We start from the raw sequence: 18,342 nt of genomic DNA on the forward strand, positions 1-18,342 counted from the left end.
TACCTCTGCCTACAGAGTACACCCTGTTCTTTGTAATTTTAGAGTTTAGCAACTTTATGTATTTGTGTTTTTATTTGCAGTACGAAGTTCATTTTTTACGATTGCCACGAAAAAGTTTCCACTGAAAGAGGAGTAGCTGAAAATGATTCTTGAGCCCTCGAGTTAAGCTGACTACGGCTCGGTTCGTCTCGGATTGGATTGGTTTGGTTTGCTTTGGTTTCTGGTTTTGTATACGCCATACATTATTGTTTATTTTTTAATAATGCGTGTCCACTTAAAACCGAAAAGGAAGAGGGAGCGTAACGCGGCATCGGCATGGGCATCGGCATCGTCATCGTCATGGGCATCATAAACACCGAAGGGCGCCCAGCACGCAAGACGTCGGAGAACAATAAACACGAACACCGAAAAACCAATGAATGTGTGAGCGGTCCGGTCGGAGCCTGAACCGCGGATCGAAAGTGCCCTGGAAGTGGAGGAGGAGGAGCTGCCCAATGGGGCAGAAACCAGGGAAAAGTGTCAGGGCGAAATTCGAGCAGCGTAAGCTGAAACTGAAACTGAAACCGAAACCAAAACCTCGATCCGCACTACATATAACATTTTTGTTTTTATTCCTTTATTTTGTTGTGTTTTATTTTATGGCTAGCATTGCATTTATTATGGCAGCCCCCGGGTTTCTCAGGCGACGATGATGACTGAGGGCATTAAAAACGGACGGATTTACTCCTTTTAATGGCAACTCAGCGGAAATTAGAAATCGGCGGAAATTGTATGGCAACAATAATATTCATACATAAATTGTATATGGCCCAAGTATGATTAACCTTTGGAGGAGCACAATCCGGGAAAGGGCTACAAAGTTGCAGCTTCTGCAAATGACGCGGAAGTCGGTAGTCCAAAGTGTCTTATTCATAAAAAACTGGTGATGATCAACCACAAAAATCTAACTAAACACTCTTATAACAGAAAATATGCATTTAATGACTGTTTAGACTCTCTGATACTCGATACCCGAAAATTTAAATTTTAAAAAATCTAAGGGCTTTCGATTAGTTTTTATTTTAGCCAAACCCTTGATCTAGCTAACGACTGGCGGAGCATAAGCATTTTTAGTCATGTTTATGTCACTTTGATGCTTGTGGGGGCACATAGGACTTGGCGAAGTATTTTATACCTACATATGCCTGTTCGCCTGTTCGGCTGTTCGGCTGACACTTTTGATGTGCCAAGGCATCAGTCATATTAAACGTGCTCTAACAAATTAGCAGGCGAATATAATTAGACCAAAAGAAGAAAGCCGGTGGGCGTTGGACATTCTCGCAGTGCATTCGGGGCTGAAAAGGTGGACGACAGGAGGATTGTCTGGGAAAGCGGGCGGCGGCAAATGGAAACAAAATATCGTAAAATGGAAACTTATGCATTTATTGCCGTTTTGGCCACGGCAACAAAAGCGGGTTGCAACGCAATTGAAGTGCCATTTGAAAGGATATTTGCTGCTTGTGTGCGTTGCGTTTGTTTCTTAGCGAAATGAAATGCTTTCAGGAACTGCTGCTCGCAGGATCTCCCCAAGGCTCGTAAAAGTTTTCGGTATTGTTTGCCCGCTTTTATGGTTTTGAGTTTTGCCGGAATAATTGTTTGTTGCTGCCGATGCTTCCATCCTTTTTTTTTTTCCTTCTTTCTCGACCGACTCTTTTTAATAAGTTTGATTTGGCAGATCCCCGTCACGGAGTTAAATGAACTTTGCGATAGTTTTACGAGATCCGACTCGACTCTCGACCATCGACTGTCGACCGTCGACCGTCGACCGTCGACTTTGTAGTCTCGCCCTCTCGAAGGGAACATTTAATTGCAGCCCGAAGTTCTAGGCTTATAAGCGGGCAGACGCGTCCTCAGAAAAATATTTTCACGCAGCTATCGTGCGATTCAGTTTCGGTTTTATGATGCAGACCCATAAAAACCGAACACTGCGTTGCGTCCCTTTGATTTTGGTGCCGGAATATTCAACAGGAGTGCGGCGAGAGGCGACAGGCGAGAGACGAAAGTTGCCTCGAGTTGGCGTTGGCTGGGGGTTTTAACGGGCGCAATACCATCCAAGCAGGGCCAGGAACGCTGCACAGTTTCTAGACAAGATTTAGATGCCAATTCGCTGCTCTTTCATAATTCTGCAATGCGAATATTTTATTACCTAGGACGAGACCGAAGCATTGAAATATGCATTCTGAATTGTCGTCTTCGCGGTTTGCCGCGGGCATCGTAAAATAGGAAGCCGACAAACGCAAAAAAGAATGTGCGAAGCGCAAGTTTTGATGTTTCGATGCCCAGCCCCAAACACCATACCCATACCCATACCCATACCCAGACCAAGACCCAGACCCAAACCCAAACCCAGACCCAGAGCCAACCCCCCTTTTTGTAGGGGGCAACTGGAGGAGCCCTTGTCGCTGCTGGCGCCACTTGAGTTTTTAATTAAAGCAAATCGCTTAGCAAAACAAAAGGCTACAAAATGCCCGAGTGCTGGGAGCAAAACACAAGCTCGTCTTTGCCAACTCAATGACAGCATAAACAAAAATGCCAATGCCAGCAGCATGGAAATTCAACACTTGCCTCTCCGAATTAAGCAACTGCAGAATGCAGCACCAAGAAAATGCTTCCAAAATGCTTCAATTGTCAGGAAGAAGGAAGAGGGAGGAGGGGGATCTTAAAGGGGGCGGGACATGTCGGGCCATGTCGGGCCAAGAGGAATTGTTTTTCATCTGGAGCCCGGATCGAGGCAGCTTTTGTTGCCCACGTTGCAGTCATCAGGACAAATGATGAAAAAGCCATTGCATACTTTCGTGCGCAGTACGGAAGTGCAACCGACACTCAACCCGTTCTGCCCCTTCTGCCCCTTCTGCCCCTTCTGCCCCTTCTGCCCGTTCTTCCCGTTCCAAAGGCTCCAGAAAGAATGGGACCTGGTCCAGGGACCGAGACCGAGACCGAGACCGGAATGAGCCAGCAACCCAAGCTGTGAACATAAAACTATGCTGCGAAATTGATTTGATTAAAGGCAACGCGCCTGGGCCAGCATGCGAAATGAGCAAGTGTGGCAAGTGTGCAGGCAAAAGCAGAGAGGTGGCTCTAAACAATTCGGCTGTTGGGGAAACTAGACTAGCGCCTTCAGTTAGGTTTAGGTGATCCTGTTACTTGCCTCATCTTCATTTTTTGGTAAAATTATTGACCCAACAAACGGATGACTACAACAACTTTTAAAATTTCACTGAGTTGAAATGTCTCTTAAGTTTTAAAAGTCGGATTTTCATGGAACTTTGTTTTCTTTTACAGCAAGAAAAAAATACTATTTGAAGGATTTTGAAAAACTCGAAGTTTTACGGGAGTTACAAGGGCTTCAAAAGTCACTTTTTCTGAACTTTTTTGTAAAAGTTGGTCTCACTCTTTACTACTTTCGATTGTAAGGAATAAATGTTAACAATTATTTCGACAATCAATGCTTAAAAATTGTTTATTTAAAAAAATTGTAAAATATTTTAAAAAATTTGTTTTATTAAATATAAAAACTATTTTTTTTTTTGTATTTCCTTTTCTTGCAGTTTTTTATGAGCTCTTATTTAAACACCATACAAAGAAAAAGTGGGCAACAAGTCCTTTTGAGAGATTTTTGATTACATTGGAAAACGACTCTGAAGTAAATGCTACGATTTAGTTGTCAAAATAGAATACAGAACAAGTTAGGCATTATCAAAGAAACAGAATACGTCTTCATAAAATGGTTATAAAATTGATTGCTTGTGCATTTTCTTGATTTTTTTATTTATTGTTTTTTACAAGAAAAGCCTATAAAAAAACTAAGGCATTTATCAAAACACAACAAATGTAGTAAAGGACAAATTTCAGGATCCCCAGCCAGGTCGATCATGTGTGTCTAAGGAAACCAGATTCTTTGTCTTCTCGAGTCGAGAAATTAAATGGTTATTTAGGGAATTTATTACAAAAGTTCTACTGCATAGATTAAAAAATTTGTTTTTATTTTTATTTATAGCGGTATGCTTTGCGAACAGATTAAAAAAAAATAATTTAAGTCGGACTAGTTCTTCTATTTAATTCGGGAGCTAAAAAAACATTATTTTCGGGAACACGCGTTTAAGGGTAAATTACGGTGTATATCTTGATTGAAATAGGTACAAAACCCTTTTTGCAGCGCATTCCCGGACACAAAGCGATTAAAATAATGAATTTAAAAAAATTGATTTTTAGGAAACTGCGAGAGGGAGAGACTGTTAAATTTGGGTAGCTGCTGTAGAAAAATCCCGAAGATTACAGGAATGTAACAGAATTGTTGACCTAGCTTTAATTTATATATTATCTACATATAGATAATCATTATATTTTCAAAAATAGATTTTAAATTTCTAAAAAATCGGACGACTAGCTTAACTGTCATTGAACGAAAATGCGGCTTGCCGAAGGTTTCAAATGATTTCCAGGTATTATATTGCGAAAATAACCGCTTGGAGTCTTTGCTAATTTGCTAATTTATTTGAGGAGACTCGAATAGTTGAACAAACTTAGAAGTTAGGACTGTTGTGTATGGCAGGTGTAATACTCACACAAAGAGAACAGCTGCCGCCGCTGCTGCTGCCACTGCGGCAGCAACATTGCGATACTGCTACGTGGCAGCCGTGGAGCTGACCAGGTGGTGGCCGTGGTGATAGGATCCGTTGCTGCTGCTGTGCGCCGGAGGCGGGGGCGGTGGCGTGGTGGGCGTGGGCGAGCGCGACCTTTGCCGGCGGCTGAGGGTGGGCGTGAGTGATGGGCGTGGAGGAGTGGTGGCCATCGTGGTGACCATCGTGGGCGAGGCGGCCGAGTGCACGGTGCCGTTGCTGCTGCCCGGGCGCGAGTGCTTTTGATGGTGGGCGGCCGACGGGCCGCTGGGACTGCTCGGCGAGCGGCTGAGGGCCAGGGGCTCGGGCGTCGGCGGACAAATCTGGGTGAGCGGCAGGTGGGTGAAGTGCGCCCCATAGCGACCCTGCTCGATGCTCGGGTAGGTCAGGTACATGGGCGCCCCGTTCACCAGGGCCATGGGGGTGTAGTAGTTGTAATAGATCTGCGCTACTGTGCGGTTTATTTCCACGCGAGCTGGGGGTTAACAAAAGTTATGCGATTAACATTGGTTACTAGCAAGTCTTGACTCCAAAATCGTGACTTATATTAGTGCGGTCTCATTAACACTATGAGAAGTAGATGTTATATCCGAAAATCTCGGAAAAATTTACATTTAAAAAATGTTAATGCTATGTCCTTAAATAATTAATCTTATACCAATATTCTTTTAAAAGTAAATATTTAAGAGTAAGCGTAACTTATATTTTTTTTGGAACACATTGGGACCAAAAGAACTGATTATGATTTGAGCCCTAGTACGAATCTTTCCTTTTTTGATACTTTGTTTTGTAGTGAAGTGTATTCCGCTAAGGGCAATCTGAATCGATCTTAATAAACGGTAACCAGCCGTGGTTGTCTAATGAAGAATTATAGGTTTGTGCCTGGTAGTTTTCTGGGTGTTTTCGGCGATAATTTTTTTTAAACAGATCATTTGATTTGGCCTCATACGATTTAACCAGCTCATAAAAGATTACACCCTTTTGATTCGACCAATTACCATCATGAATATTCGGCTTTGCAGTTGATTTGGCAGGTTGCCCGAGCTTCACATATAGTGTCCTACAATGCGGGTTTTCGTAATGAATTCATTTGTCATCACCAGTAACAACCTGAGACCAAATTTCTTCAACTTCCAATTTTTTGCCTAACCTGGCATTCCTTGTTTTTTGTGTCAAAATCGTCTTAAAAATGGATCATGATCACCATAGGCTGCAATATACTTTCAGCAGCAGATTTATGTATATGAAGAATGAACTGTTCCTTCCCGTAAATTGCGTTTTGGTGGTTTGTGCAGGTCTATAGATGGCGCCACCTAAGTCCCGTTTTTTTTTTGCTGGGGGAATATTGTAAGGTGAGTATCGGGTAACCAAAAGTGAGGAAACTCAACTATATCGTTTTTATGAAATATCGTTTCGAAAGTTGGGTGCTTATTGCTGATGTTATAGCCTTAAGAGGCTTTGTAATCGAACAGTTAGCATTTTTTTTATATTATTTTTTTAGTGTACATATATTTAAGAATACACATAAAAATTTCGTATCGCTCCGCTGAATAGTTTCGAAGTTACACGCAATTTTTAAAATGCGTTTCAGAGTGCTTGATATTATAAGACCAAACTTTAAACGCGTTTTTCGCAAAATGGTGTTTTCAAAGTCGGCGACCAACATTACTCGACAACGGCTGAACCGATTAACCTCACATTTTAACACAAGCTTCTTAAATATAGATATTTTTATTAAAGCCGAAATTTTCTCAATTACTAGATTTAACATTATTTAATCGCCTTTTTGGTTTATAAATATTGGAAGATCCAGTTTAGAGATATAGTGGTCACCGCACTTCAGGAGATCAGTTTCAGCTTCTTTCCAAATAAATATATTTACTTATCTTAAAATACAGTGAAAAGATATAACATTTATGCAAAAAATTTATTAGATCAGTAAGTTTAAAAGTTTTTTAAAACAAAAATGCTGGTAAATTCGCTATTTTTCGGCCTTCTATCCGTATATAACCCCTTAAATATGTTGGTGGTACATTATTTTTATATTACTATATTTACATTATTATATTCAGTCAGAAGTTTGCAGCGCAGTAAAGGAAACATTCCGACCCTATAAAGTATATATATTCTTGATCAGCATCGCTAGGAGAGTCGATCTAGCCATGTGTTCCGTCTGTCCGTCTGTCCGTCTGTCAGTCTTTTAGCCTGTCAGTCTGTCCGTCGTTGCTACGCAAACTAGTCTCTCAGTTTTAAAGCTATCTGCATGAATCTTTCCCAAAAATTGTCTTTCTATTGCAGGTAGTACATAAGTCGGAACGAGCCGGATCGGACGAGGATATAGCTCCCATAGGAACAATCGGACATATAAGTGAAAAAAAGTTATAACTTTTTTAATTTTTTTTGTAGTTCTTCGACATTTAGTAATGGTTAAATATTTCAGAATTACGGTTCAAATTTCATCAAAATCGGACGACTATTACATAAAGCTTCCATGGGAACAATAAAAATATAAATTATTTTTATTAAATGTAACTTTTTTATTTTGACATTTTTTTTTTAAAATTCTTTTTGACTTATTAATAATTTGTCAGTTCAGAATTACGGTTTTAATTTTATTAAAATCGGAAAACGATATTATATAGCTGCCATAGGAACTATAGAATAACTGAGCTGCAAATCGGCATAGCTTCAATGTTTTTAAACATTAACGCAAGTAAATCATAATTTTAATGTTTTGCAATAGCTGAACTTCGGCTTGTCGAAAATTGCTTCCTTCCTTGTGTTTCGAAAAATGTAAGACCTTAGGACCTTAGGACCTTAGACCTGGACAATAGTTTAGGCCGTGTGGAAGAGGATTGGGTAATCTAATGATTGTTCATCTAGATTTTAGGCTTTCCCTAATAAACGGGTTTCATGAATACCCAAATTTACACGATTAGTAGTGCCATCATCAATAAGTGCACGCAACTGATGATGTAAGGACTCTCACCGGGATGTAAGCTTATGAATTTTTGAACACTGAGCGAAATTGTTTTATTTTGAGGAATAAAGTTAGTTATATTTACAAACTCTGGTTTATTTTAGTAACAAAGAAATTCCAAAACACTCCTGAATATGACACATGTTTTGTTAAACACTTTATATGGAAAATAGAGTAGAACAGTTTAGAGCTATGGCTTGTGGCTATAACATTAACTACGGCCGCACTTAATGTCTATGCCACCCGGCCAAGATGTACGCCATTTTGGATGGCACATGAGGAGCAGGGGCCCCGACTCCGAACATGGCCCACCTATGGCCCACCTATGGCCCCGGCATGCACTTTATGGGCAACCTTCGCACGGTGCTCACATAATAAACCTTCCCCGGGCCCCCATAGCCCCTCACCCACCAGAGTGCCACGCCCCAGATCCACGACCACATCCACATTCACATTAACATCCACATCCACATCCACATCCACATCCACGTCCACTGCCAGATCCACATCCCGATTCCAGTCCCTGAAGGAGCTTCGGCTGGCAAGAGCCTTTGTCTTCCGCTGACTCCCCGCCTTATCTGCGTGGCAAAAACTTTTCAAAATTTTACTGCTTGCTGCAACATCAAAATGCCAAGTTTTTACGATTACGCTGCTGCTGCTGCTGCTGCTGCAATTTTACTTAATTTTAATGGGATTTTTTCTTCCGCCAACTGCAGAATGCATTAAACAGGGCCAGAGCATACGAGAGAAAATTACGCATGAGCGTGCCTCCCTCTGGTCCCCTTTTCCTGTGGAGTTCCCCCCCCCCCCCCCCCAACACCCTCGAGAGACGCACAAAATCGGACGGACAGGGGTGAGGTACGAAATTGAAGTCGTAGGTACGAAGGCCGGACCCAACCTAGTCGCAACTAATGCCGCCCGCCCATTGTGCGATTTGACGAAATAATAAAAAGTCGTAAAGAAGTTGTGACTCAAGGTAGAAAGGGGCAAAGGGTAGGTAACCAGTCCGGCTGCCCGCCTCCCCTGGAATGCTCGTACTTGTTAATATATAGCTAACTCTCACTGGGTACGCCCATAAAGCAAGTCTTGGTGTTGGGTTAATTAGAAGAATGCATTTTCGAGCAGGTTTAGCCAAGGAGGGATTCTCCCTTCTACAACGACGGTTCTGCAATACTACGTGAAATAAAAAAAAAAAAACGTGAAAAGGGACATAAAGAAATTCGCAATTATAGTAGTTCCTTAGCTGATTGTTAGCCAATGAATTGTTCTTGAAACATCTGTTTCAAGGCTGCGCGAAATGCCGTGATGGCAAGTAAGAACAGTCCATCATACTTATATAATATATAATAATCTATATGCTTAATTCAGTTTTAAAGATTATTAAATTTGCTATTAAGCTTTATAACTTTCTATCAAAACAAAAACACATTTTAACGAGGTAAGAAGTCGAGACGATGGCACCTTTAACAAACAAAATGTCGGATATAATAATTTGTGACGAAAAATGATTATACATTCGACTAAATAAAAACCCTTTTAAATGTTCACAGTTTGAAGAGCAATATTAAAATATTCAATACTCTCCTGCCGCACCCTGAATGTTAAGAAAGTGGTTTTTCAATTATTGATTAATGTCAAAACATTTCTTAAACTCTTTTTAAATGAATTCGTTTGGCTCGTTCTCTACAGAGGTGTATAATCTAGCCTTTTGCAGGCCACAAAACCACGACAATAAGTTCACGGTTGAATTAACTTGGCGACGCCAGAATAAAAGTGACCCAAACTATGTTCAGTCCGATTACGCTGGAACTCCTATGACAAACTGGCTGCTTATTATTTAGCGAGCTCGGACCGTGGGTATGATAAATCATGATTGTCTATAGGAAGCTATGTTGGCGGATCAGATGTCTGGCACAAGTGGCAGCTTGTAAGTCGTCGGGCAGTAAAAATGACAGTAGCGAAACTTGATGGGAAATAAGGGGCACTCGGGAAGCGGAGTAGAAGAATATTTTACGATCCACCCACAATATGAAGTCGTAAAGTTGGAAATTTTTGCTTCCTGCTGCCGCTGGGTCTGCACTTTCCTATAGTTTTTAATAAGGATTGGTAAATGTTTGGGATGAAAGTGGCAAGGAATTTGTACTAGACCCGCTGAGCCAAGCTGAGCAGCCACACGAGAACGCTGATGACGATGATACGGCTCGCAGCTCGTTATGACGCCCCGTACAAAATGGCATACTAGCGAGTCTATTTTTTATGGGAAAACAAAGAAAGGCGTCGCTAAAATATGACAGCACGCAAGGATATGGGAATGCGTCGTAAAATTGGTTCGAGGGGTTTGGTTAGATTTCATAGGAGGCCTCAACATACACTGAGTCATAACGTTGGGCGGTTACGAATTGGTATCAGGTTCTAAACATTCTTGAATTTTCTTTTATAAATCCCTCTGGGCCGAGCATAGGCTAGCAGATAAAATTACAATCGTCCCGAACAAAAGTGTTTATTCTCGACTTTGTTTTTCACAACAAAAGTCGCCTCCGAAATCAAAAACTTAATTTTTTATTTTTTTTTGGGGCAGTTGTGGTTACTTATAAAAATTATTTATATTTAAAGCAAGATATGTTGTAAATTTTTCAAATTGCGTCCTCAATAAAAAGGATATTGATTTTGATTTTTACGGTTTACTTGACCTTACCTAATCCTCATTTATCAAAAAGTGCAACAATTACCCAAGATTCAAAAAATTTCATTTACAAACAATCTGCAAATTTCTAAGCACTTAAATAACAAATTTGTAATTGCGTTATATATGTTTAAGACCAAAAAGGAATTTATTGAAACTCTACTTTGACTATAATGTCCACCTTGTATTAAAAAGTGCTGAAAAAATTAGCAGAACCCTAAGAAAGGACACTGGCATTAGATCTAGGTCTTTAAGTACTACCCAACAATCGCCTAGAAAGACACTACAAAAAACTGTATTTTCGTTAAGTAAAAAATAATTAACTTAGCATGAGCAATAAAATCTGCTGTGATGGTCCGATCATAACGAGTAATTCAATAGCCTCGAAAGAAAATGGCGTACATACCAAGACACACCCTACATATTTTTAATTGGATCTCCGGGTCCGGTTTGGTGAAATGCTCCATTAATCAAATGCTCAGACTAGTTGCATTCTTGTTGAAAATACACTTTGAAAGACGCCCTACTTGCTTGGATCCATTGGTCCGTTCAAAGTTGTTTAAACATTTGTATTTTTGAAAATAGAAATGCTTGAGACTCTGTTTGTCGGATTTTAAAAATCTAAGGGGTTTATTATGGGATCCTCATCAAAGTTCCCTTGCTTGCTAGCAAATTTCCTAGGGAAATTACTATTTGGGGGGCTGACTGCCGCTACTGCTGTTAACAAATGCCTATGATTTGCCTAAGTTTTCCAGGCAAATCTCTGAACAATGATGAAAAAGGTCCCAACAGAACAGGATTTGGACAATAAGTACATTAAATTAAGGGATAATAAGAACAAAAACACTTTTAAGCTAAACTAAGATAATTAACACTTCTAAGCATACAAAAACAAACCGAAAAGCGCTTCCTAAAATAAAAATAACCAAAATAACAACCCTTGCTTTGTTTCTTTCAAACTCGTTCGGAAACTAGAACAGGGGCGGTGGATTTTGCAGTAGGCTAGAACCGGACGACTATAAAATAAAGCTCCGATGGGAACAATAAAAATATTTTAAAACAAAATATAAAACAAAATTTAACTTCTATTTCGTAATTTTTTTAAATTCTTTTTGACTTATTAATAATTTGACAGTTCAGAATAAAGCTTTTAATTTTATTCAATTCGGAACAATCGAATATTTAGCTGAAAATCATCACTGCTTCAATGTTTTCTTAAACATGTACGCATATCAATCGAAATTTAAGTGTTTTCAAGAATATTTAATATTTGCAATAACTGCAAGGGTATATGAACTTCGAATTGCCGAAGTTTGCTTCCTTTCTTGTTTTTAGTTAAGTTTCATTGTCTTCCCAAACGTAGTTTGTTACAGAAACTATGTACTAAAGTACAGCTAAAAGTTATTTTTTGTAAAAATCCAATCTGGACGCTGCGATAGAAAATGCTTGTGTGGGCAAAAAGTTTGAATACTAGGTTCAAACGGCCCAAATGGTGTTTTCTTTTGAAAGAATAACAGTCTTAATTTCCAAGACAAGAGCACAGAATTTCAGGTACTTTTATATATAATTGATGAATATCTGCCACATACCATTATTTTGTAATGCAGGCTTGGGAAAGGTAATAGTTGTTTGGTTCTAGGTGAGGTATAAGGTATTTAAGAAAGTAAGTACTAAGGTAAAGTAAAAGATACACAATTTTTCAAGTACCTAGTTATGAGCATATTAGCAAAAATAATACAACATTGAAATTAGTGGTATTAATCTTATTTAAAAACAACTCATAAAATAGCATATTCCGAAGATATATAAATATCTTTACCTAGATTAGGTAAAAGGTAGCCTGATTTTTTTATACCCTTGCAGAGCGTATTATAATTTCAGTCAGAAGTTTGCAACGCAGTGAAGGAGACATTTGCGACCCTATAAAGTATATATATTCTTGATCAGCATCACTAGGAGAGTCGATCTAGCCATGTCCGTCTGTCCGTCCGCTTCAACGCAAACTAGTCTCTCAGTTAAAGAGCTATCTGCATTAAACTTTCCCAAGAGTTGTGTTTATATTGCAGGTAGTATATAAGTCGGAACGAACCGGATCGGAGCATATAGCTCCCATAGGAACAATCGGAAAAATAAATAAATCGTGGTTAAATATTTCAGAACTACTTTTTTGACTTATTAATAATTTGACAGTTCAGAATTACGCTTTTAATTTATTAAAATCTGAAAACGATATCATATATCTGCCATAGGAACTATCAAATAATTGAGCTGCAAATCATCATAGCTTCAATGTTTTTGACATATACGCAAGTTAATCATAATTTTTATGTTTTCAAGAATATTTAATTTTTGCAATAGCTGCAAGGGTATACGAACTTCGGCTTGCCGAAGTTTGTTTCCTTTCTTGTTTTTATCTATGTAAGGTATAATGTAACAAACATTGTACCTATTTTGGTATCTATGCACAATAATCTAGATGAACCCCAACACTGAATGTACATTAAGAAATGCTCAATAGATGTAGAGCCTTATCATTTATCCTTAGTAAAAGTGTAACAACTAGAAAAAAGGGGAAAACGGGAGAAACTGTATTCTTTAATTTTACGTTTAACCAAATAAAGGGTTAACCACTAGTTTGTATGGTTTTTAATTAATTAAAAGCGGCTATTGTTTAAATAAATTCTTCAAACTGTACAGGATGCCTTTTAGTAAGAAATAACATAGCTCATTTTAAAAGTACAAATTTTTTGTAACATTATATAGCGACCGAAATTGTTGTATCCGAAATCTATATTAATTTTTGATAGAAATCCACAGAAATTTCGCAATTTTACTTCAATAAATAAGCACTAAACACTAAACTGTATACTAAATAAAAATAAGGTGCAAAAATGCATTCCAGCTTCGCAGACTGTTTTATTGCTGATTCATTTTCGTCGCTCTTGAAATTCATGTGTTTTTGATTACTTTTTACTTATTGGATAGATATAGCTCTTTTTGATTTCCATTGGTAAATTTAATATGATACAATAAAATTATAAAACCCAGTTTTTCAGATCTCTGCTTATTAATTGGGAAGGATATTGATAAAATAGAGAAATTTACTTACTATTTTTTCATTTTTCAATTCAAAATTGTTTTTTAAACGAGCTTAATCAAATATAGCACAATAATAACAACTTATACTTAAACTTGATCTAAAAGCTTACTTCACTAAATGTATTGGCTACTTTAAGCGATCTTATATATTAGTTAAAGAAATCTCTGCAAAACTAAAGGTCATAAAGATTAGGTTGGAACGTTGATGCAAGAGATTTCTATAGTACCTCGGATACAAAAATTATAAATGAGATTTAGAATTTCACACTTGTATGTTATTTTAAGAAATTTGACTTCCCGTTCAGAATTAAGTCTTTTGTTTAAGTTAGATTATTAAATCTAGGAATTTCTTGTCTTTCTTTAAAGAAAAACGTTTTCATTGTGTTGATGCTCATATTATTTGATGGAATATTTCATATTAGTTTCTTCTGCGCATAAAACAAAACGGAGCTTAAATATTTCAATAAAACTCAATTCTTTGGCATCAAACCCTCTCACATATCGGATTCTTTGTTTACATCGCTCACAATTGGACCATAAACACTTTTAAGCTTTATAGTGTCCACATTTACACGTCGCCATTGCCTACCCACAGTATCCAAAAATTCTCCGCCCCAGTCCCAATGCGATTCCTGCAACTTCATCGTGACGTGTTTAGTGCTGAGAAGCAATGTTAAGCTGTTAGGGCCGGAGTAAGGCAGCTACCTGGTTGCGTACTAGAGCTGTGTATCCACAGCTGGAAAAGCTTAAACCGCATCCTGGATTTTGACTCACACACTTACAAAAATTTTTTTGAGCAATCGCTTTATTTCAAATTTAACTTTGCTTAAAAAATTATTAACGTTAATAAGCAAATAAATTTAATTGGCTTCGAATGAATCTAGTAAGAATTAAAAAAATGTTTGACCTTTATTTTGACACATGTCATATTAACTTTGTAAGGTGCTCATTATTATGTCTCAAATCCATTTACAGCTCTATAATTTGAAAAAATGTTGGTAAGGCAAAAAATAATTTGGGCGGCTGAGTATATGCAATTTCCCTCAAAATATTTTCTAAGTGCAGGCCTTGGAGCAGCGGTGCTGGCAATGTCGTAAATTTTTTGCTTGCATTTTTCGGTTTAATGATGCATTTACGATCCCAGCAGCAGTGGCGACACAAGTAACTCCCAACTCCGGGCTCTGCCCGGACCCGGCAAACTTCATCTGAAGGTGCTGGGATGTGCAATGGTAATGGATTCGTGAAATGCCAACAACTTGAAAAGCAATCTTTACAATTTTTAATGTCATCAACAAAACAAACAACAGCTGATGCTTCCACTTTAGTGATTCCCCGATTTCCGGGGTTTTTCGGGTTCCATTTCGTTATTAAACGTTGAGCTATTCTTATCAACACTAATTTTGTTTAAGGAAAATAGTTTATTTTTGACATTTCAGGTTTATTCTTTTTATAATATTCGTTGGGCTAAATTTTACTTAAGTTGGTAACAATATTTTACAATGTGAATGAGAAATATTGTTGTTATTAAAAATTACAATTAGAGTTTTGCAAGACATCGATAAAGTTAACCTAAATATATATTTAATTTGTGCACCATCTAACAACAATTTGACACCGAGACCCACAGAAAATCTGTATTCATTATTTCAAGGGTTTCTTTCCAAGTACTTTGTTTAGGAATAAAATTCACACGAAGAGAAGAAATTTGAGATTTTGAATGAGTCTACACGTAGTTTTCTTCTCGACCCCTTTGAGTGCAAGTAAAAAAAAACATAATTTGTACTTGGATTCATTTAAGCTATTAAGTAACTGAAAAATAAAATAAATGACTGATGTGTGGCGCTTAGACGGTTAACTGTGTAAAGCAAGACTTAAATAAAGTGAAACTAAACTAAACTATACAACCAATGTGCGGATTTGTGATGCGAACGTGTTGAAATGTTGATCGTTGATTTGGCATTGGCATTTTCGAAAACGGTGGAAAACTTTAAATAGGTATTTTGATTATTTAAGTTCGTTGGCGGCAAGCGTTTTGTTGCAAAATGATCCATTGAGGGATTGTTGATTGAAGAGAAGAGAATGTTGATTGATGACTGGCGGCCAGACTTCTCATCATGGGGTAATGTTGATTGAAGAAAAGCGACGTGAGGACCGGCGGCATAATCGACATATTTGGCTTGTTGATTGAAGATAGTCCAAGTTGCGCTTTAGCTTACCGATAAATTCGATATATGTACAGAGGATTCCTTCTTAAAACCCTAAGTTACTCAACTTTAAGATACGAAAATTAAATTCGCGCGATTTCACCGAAGCTTTAGGCTAATTTGTGAAGCTGAACAATTAATATCAGGGCAATATTAGTTACTTTAGTTAATGAAAAATTATCATCCACATTGCCGCGTTGTGTTGCGTAGCTCACCCCCGTCATAGATATTCAAATTATGCTGACGGGAGTACTCATTCACAACGTATTGGCCTGGTTTAGATCAGATCGAAACACATTTGGTATTGATTATGCAATTGTATTTTCACAGCAAGTACGGGGGTAATATGTTGGGTAGAATGGGGGAATAACATCTCTAATCAGTTTACTTACCTTCTTCAATACGCCGGGAAGCCTCTTCGATGTTGGCGTCTGCATCCTTCAATATCACATACATGAGCGGCATAAGCTCCCACGGATAGCGGAATTTCTCTAGTAGCTTTTGGCAATAGTCTAGGAAAACGTCTTGGCCTGAAATGCAAGGCCAAAAGAAAAATTTGTAAGTTTTTCACTCGCATTGAACATACTCAATGATCTGCAATCGATCTCCCTATTAATTTCGCAACTAGCTTCATTGACAAATTACTTCCACATAAACAAACAATTCGGCTTGTGAAGCCCCCATCAAAGTGAAGCCACTCTTTCTTGAGTTTCGCCAGTCTGCATAAGTGCTTCATGAAAAACAGGCAGACATCGATGTGTAATGTAAACAAGGCGGCAAAAACGTCGGCACAAATTGCAACTAAATACGGGGAACCCATTGATGTCAAATAAGTATATAAACGAGAACCAAAGCTGACTTCGGCAAGCCGAACTTTTGATACTCCATCAGTCCAGGGATGGATTTGCAATGATATGAAACCATTTTAATAGGCAAAAAGAGAAACATTCGCATTTCCTATTTTTTGACATGATCAGAGTACATATAATACAAGAAAGGAAACAAACTTCGTCAAGCTTAAGTTTGATTAATTCGTTATTAATAAAATTATTATATTAAGTACATTAATTTTAATTGAAAAACAGAAAAGTTATACGTTTGTTCATTTATTTATTATATTTAGCTCTATAGCAGACTTTTGGAAAAGACTTTTAAAATGAAAGACTAGTTTGCGGAGAAACGAACGAGAATCAGCAACGTATTCTTCACAGTTTTGCAAAGTTTATACTCTGCAACGTTATGAAAGTACGATTAGAACCGTACCACTCAGCTATAGGATATAGTTCACCGAATTTGATAAGGCTAAAGTGTTAACCAAGAAAAATCTTCTTTGCTGCGTTACAAACTTCCGACCATTATATAATACCCCTTAAACGGTATATAAGTACCCATTGGCAGTAAAAAGTACAATTATTAAATAAGGGAGGCTAAGCAAAATGTTCTAGCTTCTATGCCAAATATTATTATAAATTGCATCACACTTCTAAAAAATGTATGTGTTTGTTCTAGAATATCTATTTTGAACATAACATTAAAATTGTATTTTATAGTCTAGGGTAAATGTGCCTTCTTTTAGTTTGTATAGAATAGGGGAAAGGTTATTTATAAATACGAATTTGTATTGTACTTGTACTTGTAGTCTTAGCCCTTTAAATTTATGTTTATCCATGTACCTGATGTGTTTTTTTTTCTTGTAAGCTTGACATCTATATTAAAAGATTAAATTAACATTTAAATTGTTAAAAAGGCTTTTTAGAGTGTTATGTTTTTTTTTCAATATTTGTTACGTCCGCTGGTGTTGCCTATTTCTTTTCTCTTTCTCTCGCCGAGCTTATGCCATTATGCTCTTCGCATCGCCAGCCATTTTTTTGTTTTTTCTTCTTTCTACCTACACACCAACAGCAACAGCAACCGCACGGCAGCAACAACAGCAACAGCACGGCAGCAACAGCAAAAACAGCAACAGCAACATTGGCCCGTCGTCGTCATCGTTGTCGGTAGTTTCGTTGTAGGCGGAGCTTCATATCCATTGGCCCGTTTTATTATGGCTCTCTGCTGGCTGCTCCTTAAATGCGGCCGTTGGTGTTGCTGGCGTGCAAGAGTTGGTGTTGGGGCTGATGTTGCTGCTGCTGCTGCTGTTGCATGCAACACAAGTGCTGTTGCAGGGAGTTTGTGGTGCAGGATTTGCATTGGCGCACTCACTTTGCGTGTGCGAACTTGACTTGAAACACGTTTTTGGGAACAGCTCTACTTCCTGTTGTTGTGGCTCTTGTTTTCTGCTACTTTTACCTGAGCGTTGCCCACATGCTCGTTCATCTGGGCACGATGCACGAACATTTGCCGTACTGTATGCGCCTTTTTAATTTAGTAATTAAGCCATTAGTGGCCTGACCATTGTTGGGGTGCTGTTTTGTTAGCATTTTATGCTTGCAAATTATTTTATTGGGCGCAAATAAATCTAATAAATTGATTTATTGCTGCCGCAACCGCAGCATGACCATGGCAATAACTCCCAAACTATTTTACCAGCCCTATTCGCTTTGGCCTGCATATTACATTGGATCAGCCGTGACTGCAATGGAGCAGTGCGATTGGATTAGATGATTTAATAAAACATCCCCTCCAATTATAAAGATAAATGCACATTAAGCTTTAGTTTGTCAGTATGTTAATCAAGCCTTAATTTTAGCCGCAACTTTTAATTGAGGTAACTTTTCT

General features: G+C 38.1%; 1 protein-coding gene across 3 annotated transcripts in view; it reads right to left on the reverse strand.

Annotated features, from left to right (window-relative positions):
- LOC128252924 (protein doublesex) overlaps window positions 1-18,342 on the reverse strand; it is a 71,558-nt gene that overhangs the window by 1,908 nt on the left and 51,308 nt on the right. For 2 of the 3 annotated variants that reach the window (XM_052981146.1, XM_052981147.1), the window contains exons 3-4: window positions 16,017-16,154; window positions 4,605-5,133 (exon numbers count right to left, since the gene is read on the reverse strand). In XM_052981146.1, the coding sequence (XP_052837106.1) occupies window positions 4,664-5,133; window positions 16,017-16,154 (608 nt within the window). In that variant the 3' untranslated portion in view covers window positions 4,605-4,663. Of the gene's footprint in view, window positions 1-4,604; window positions 5,134-13,272; window positions 15,897-16,016; window positions 16,155-18,342 lie in introns of those variants that run through there. The other variant, XM_052981149.1, reaches the window with a different exon arrangement.

Source organism: Drosophila gunungcola, chromosome 3R (assembly GCF_025200985.1).
Source record: "Drosophila gunungcola strain Sukarami chromosome 3R, Dgunungcola_SK_2, whole genome shotgun sequence".
Taxonomy (NCBI): Eukaryota; Metazoa; Arthropoda; class Insecta; order Diptera; family Drosophilidae; genus Drosophila; species Drosophila gunungcola.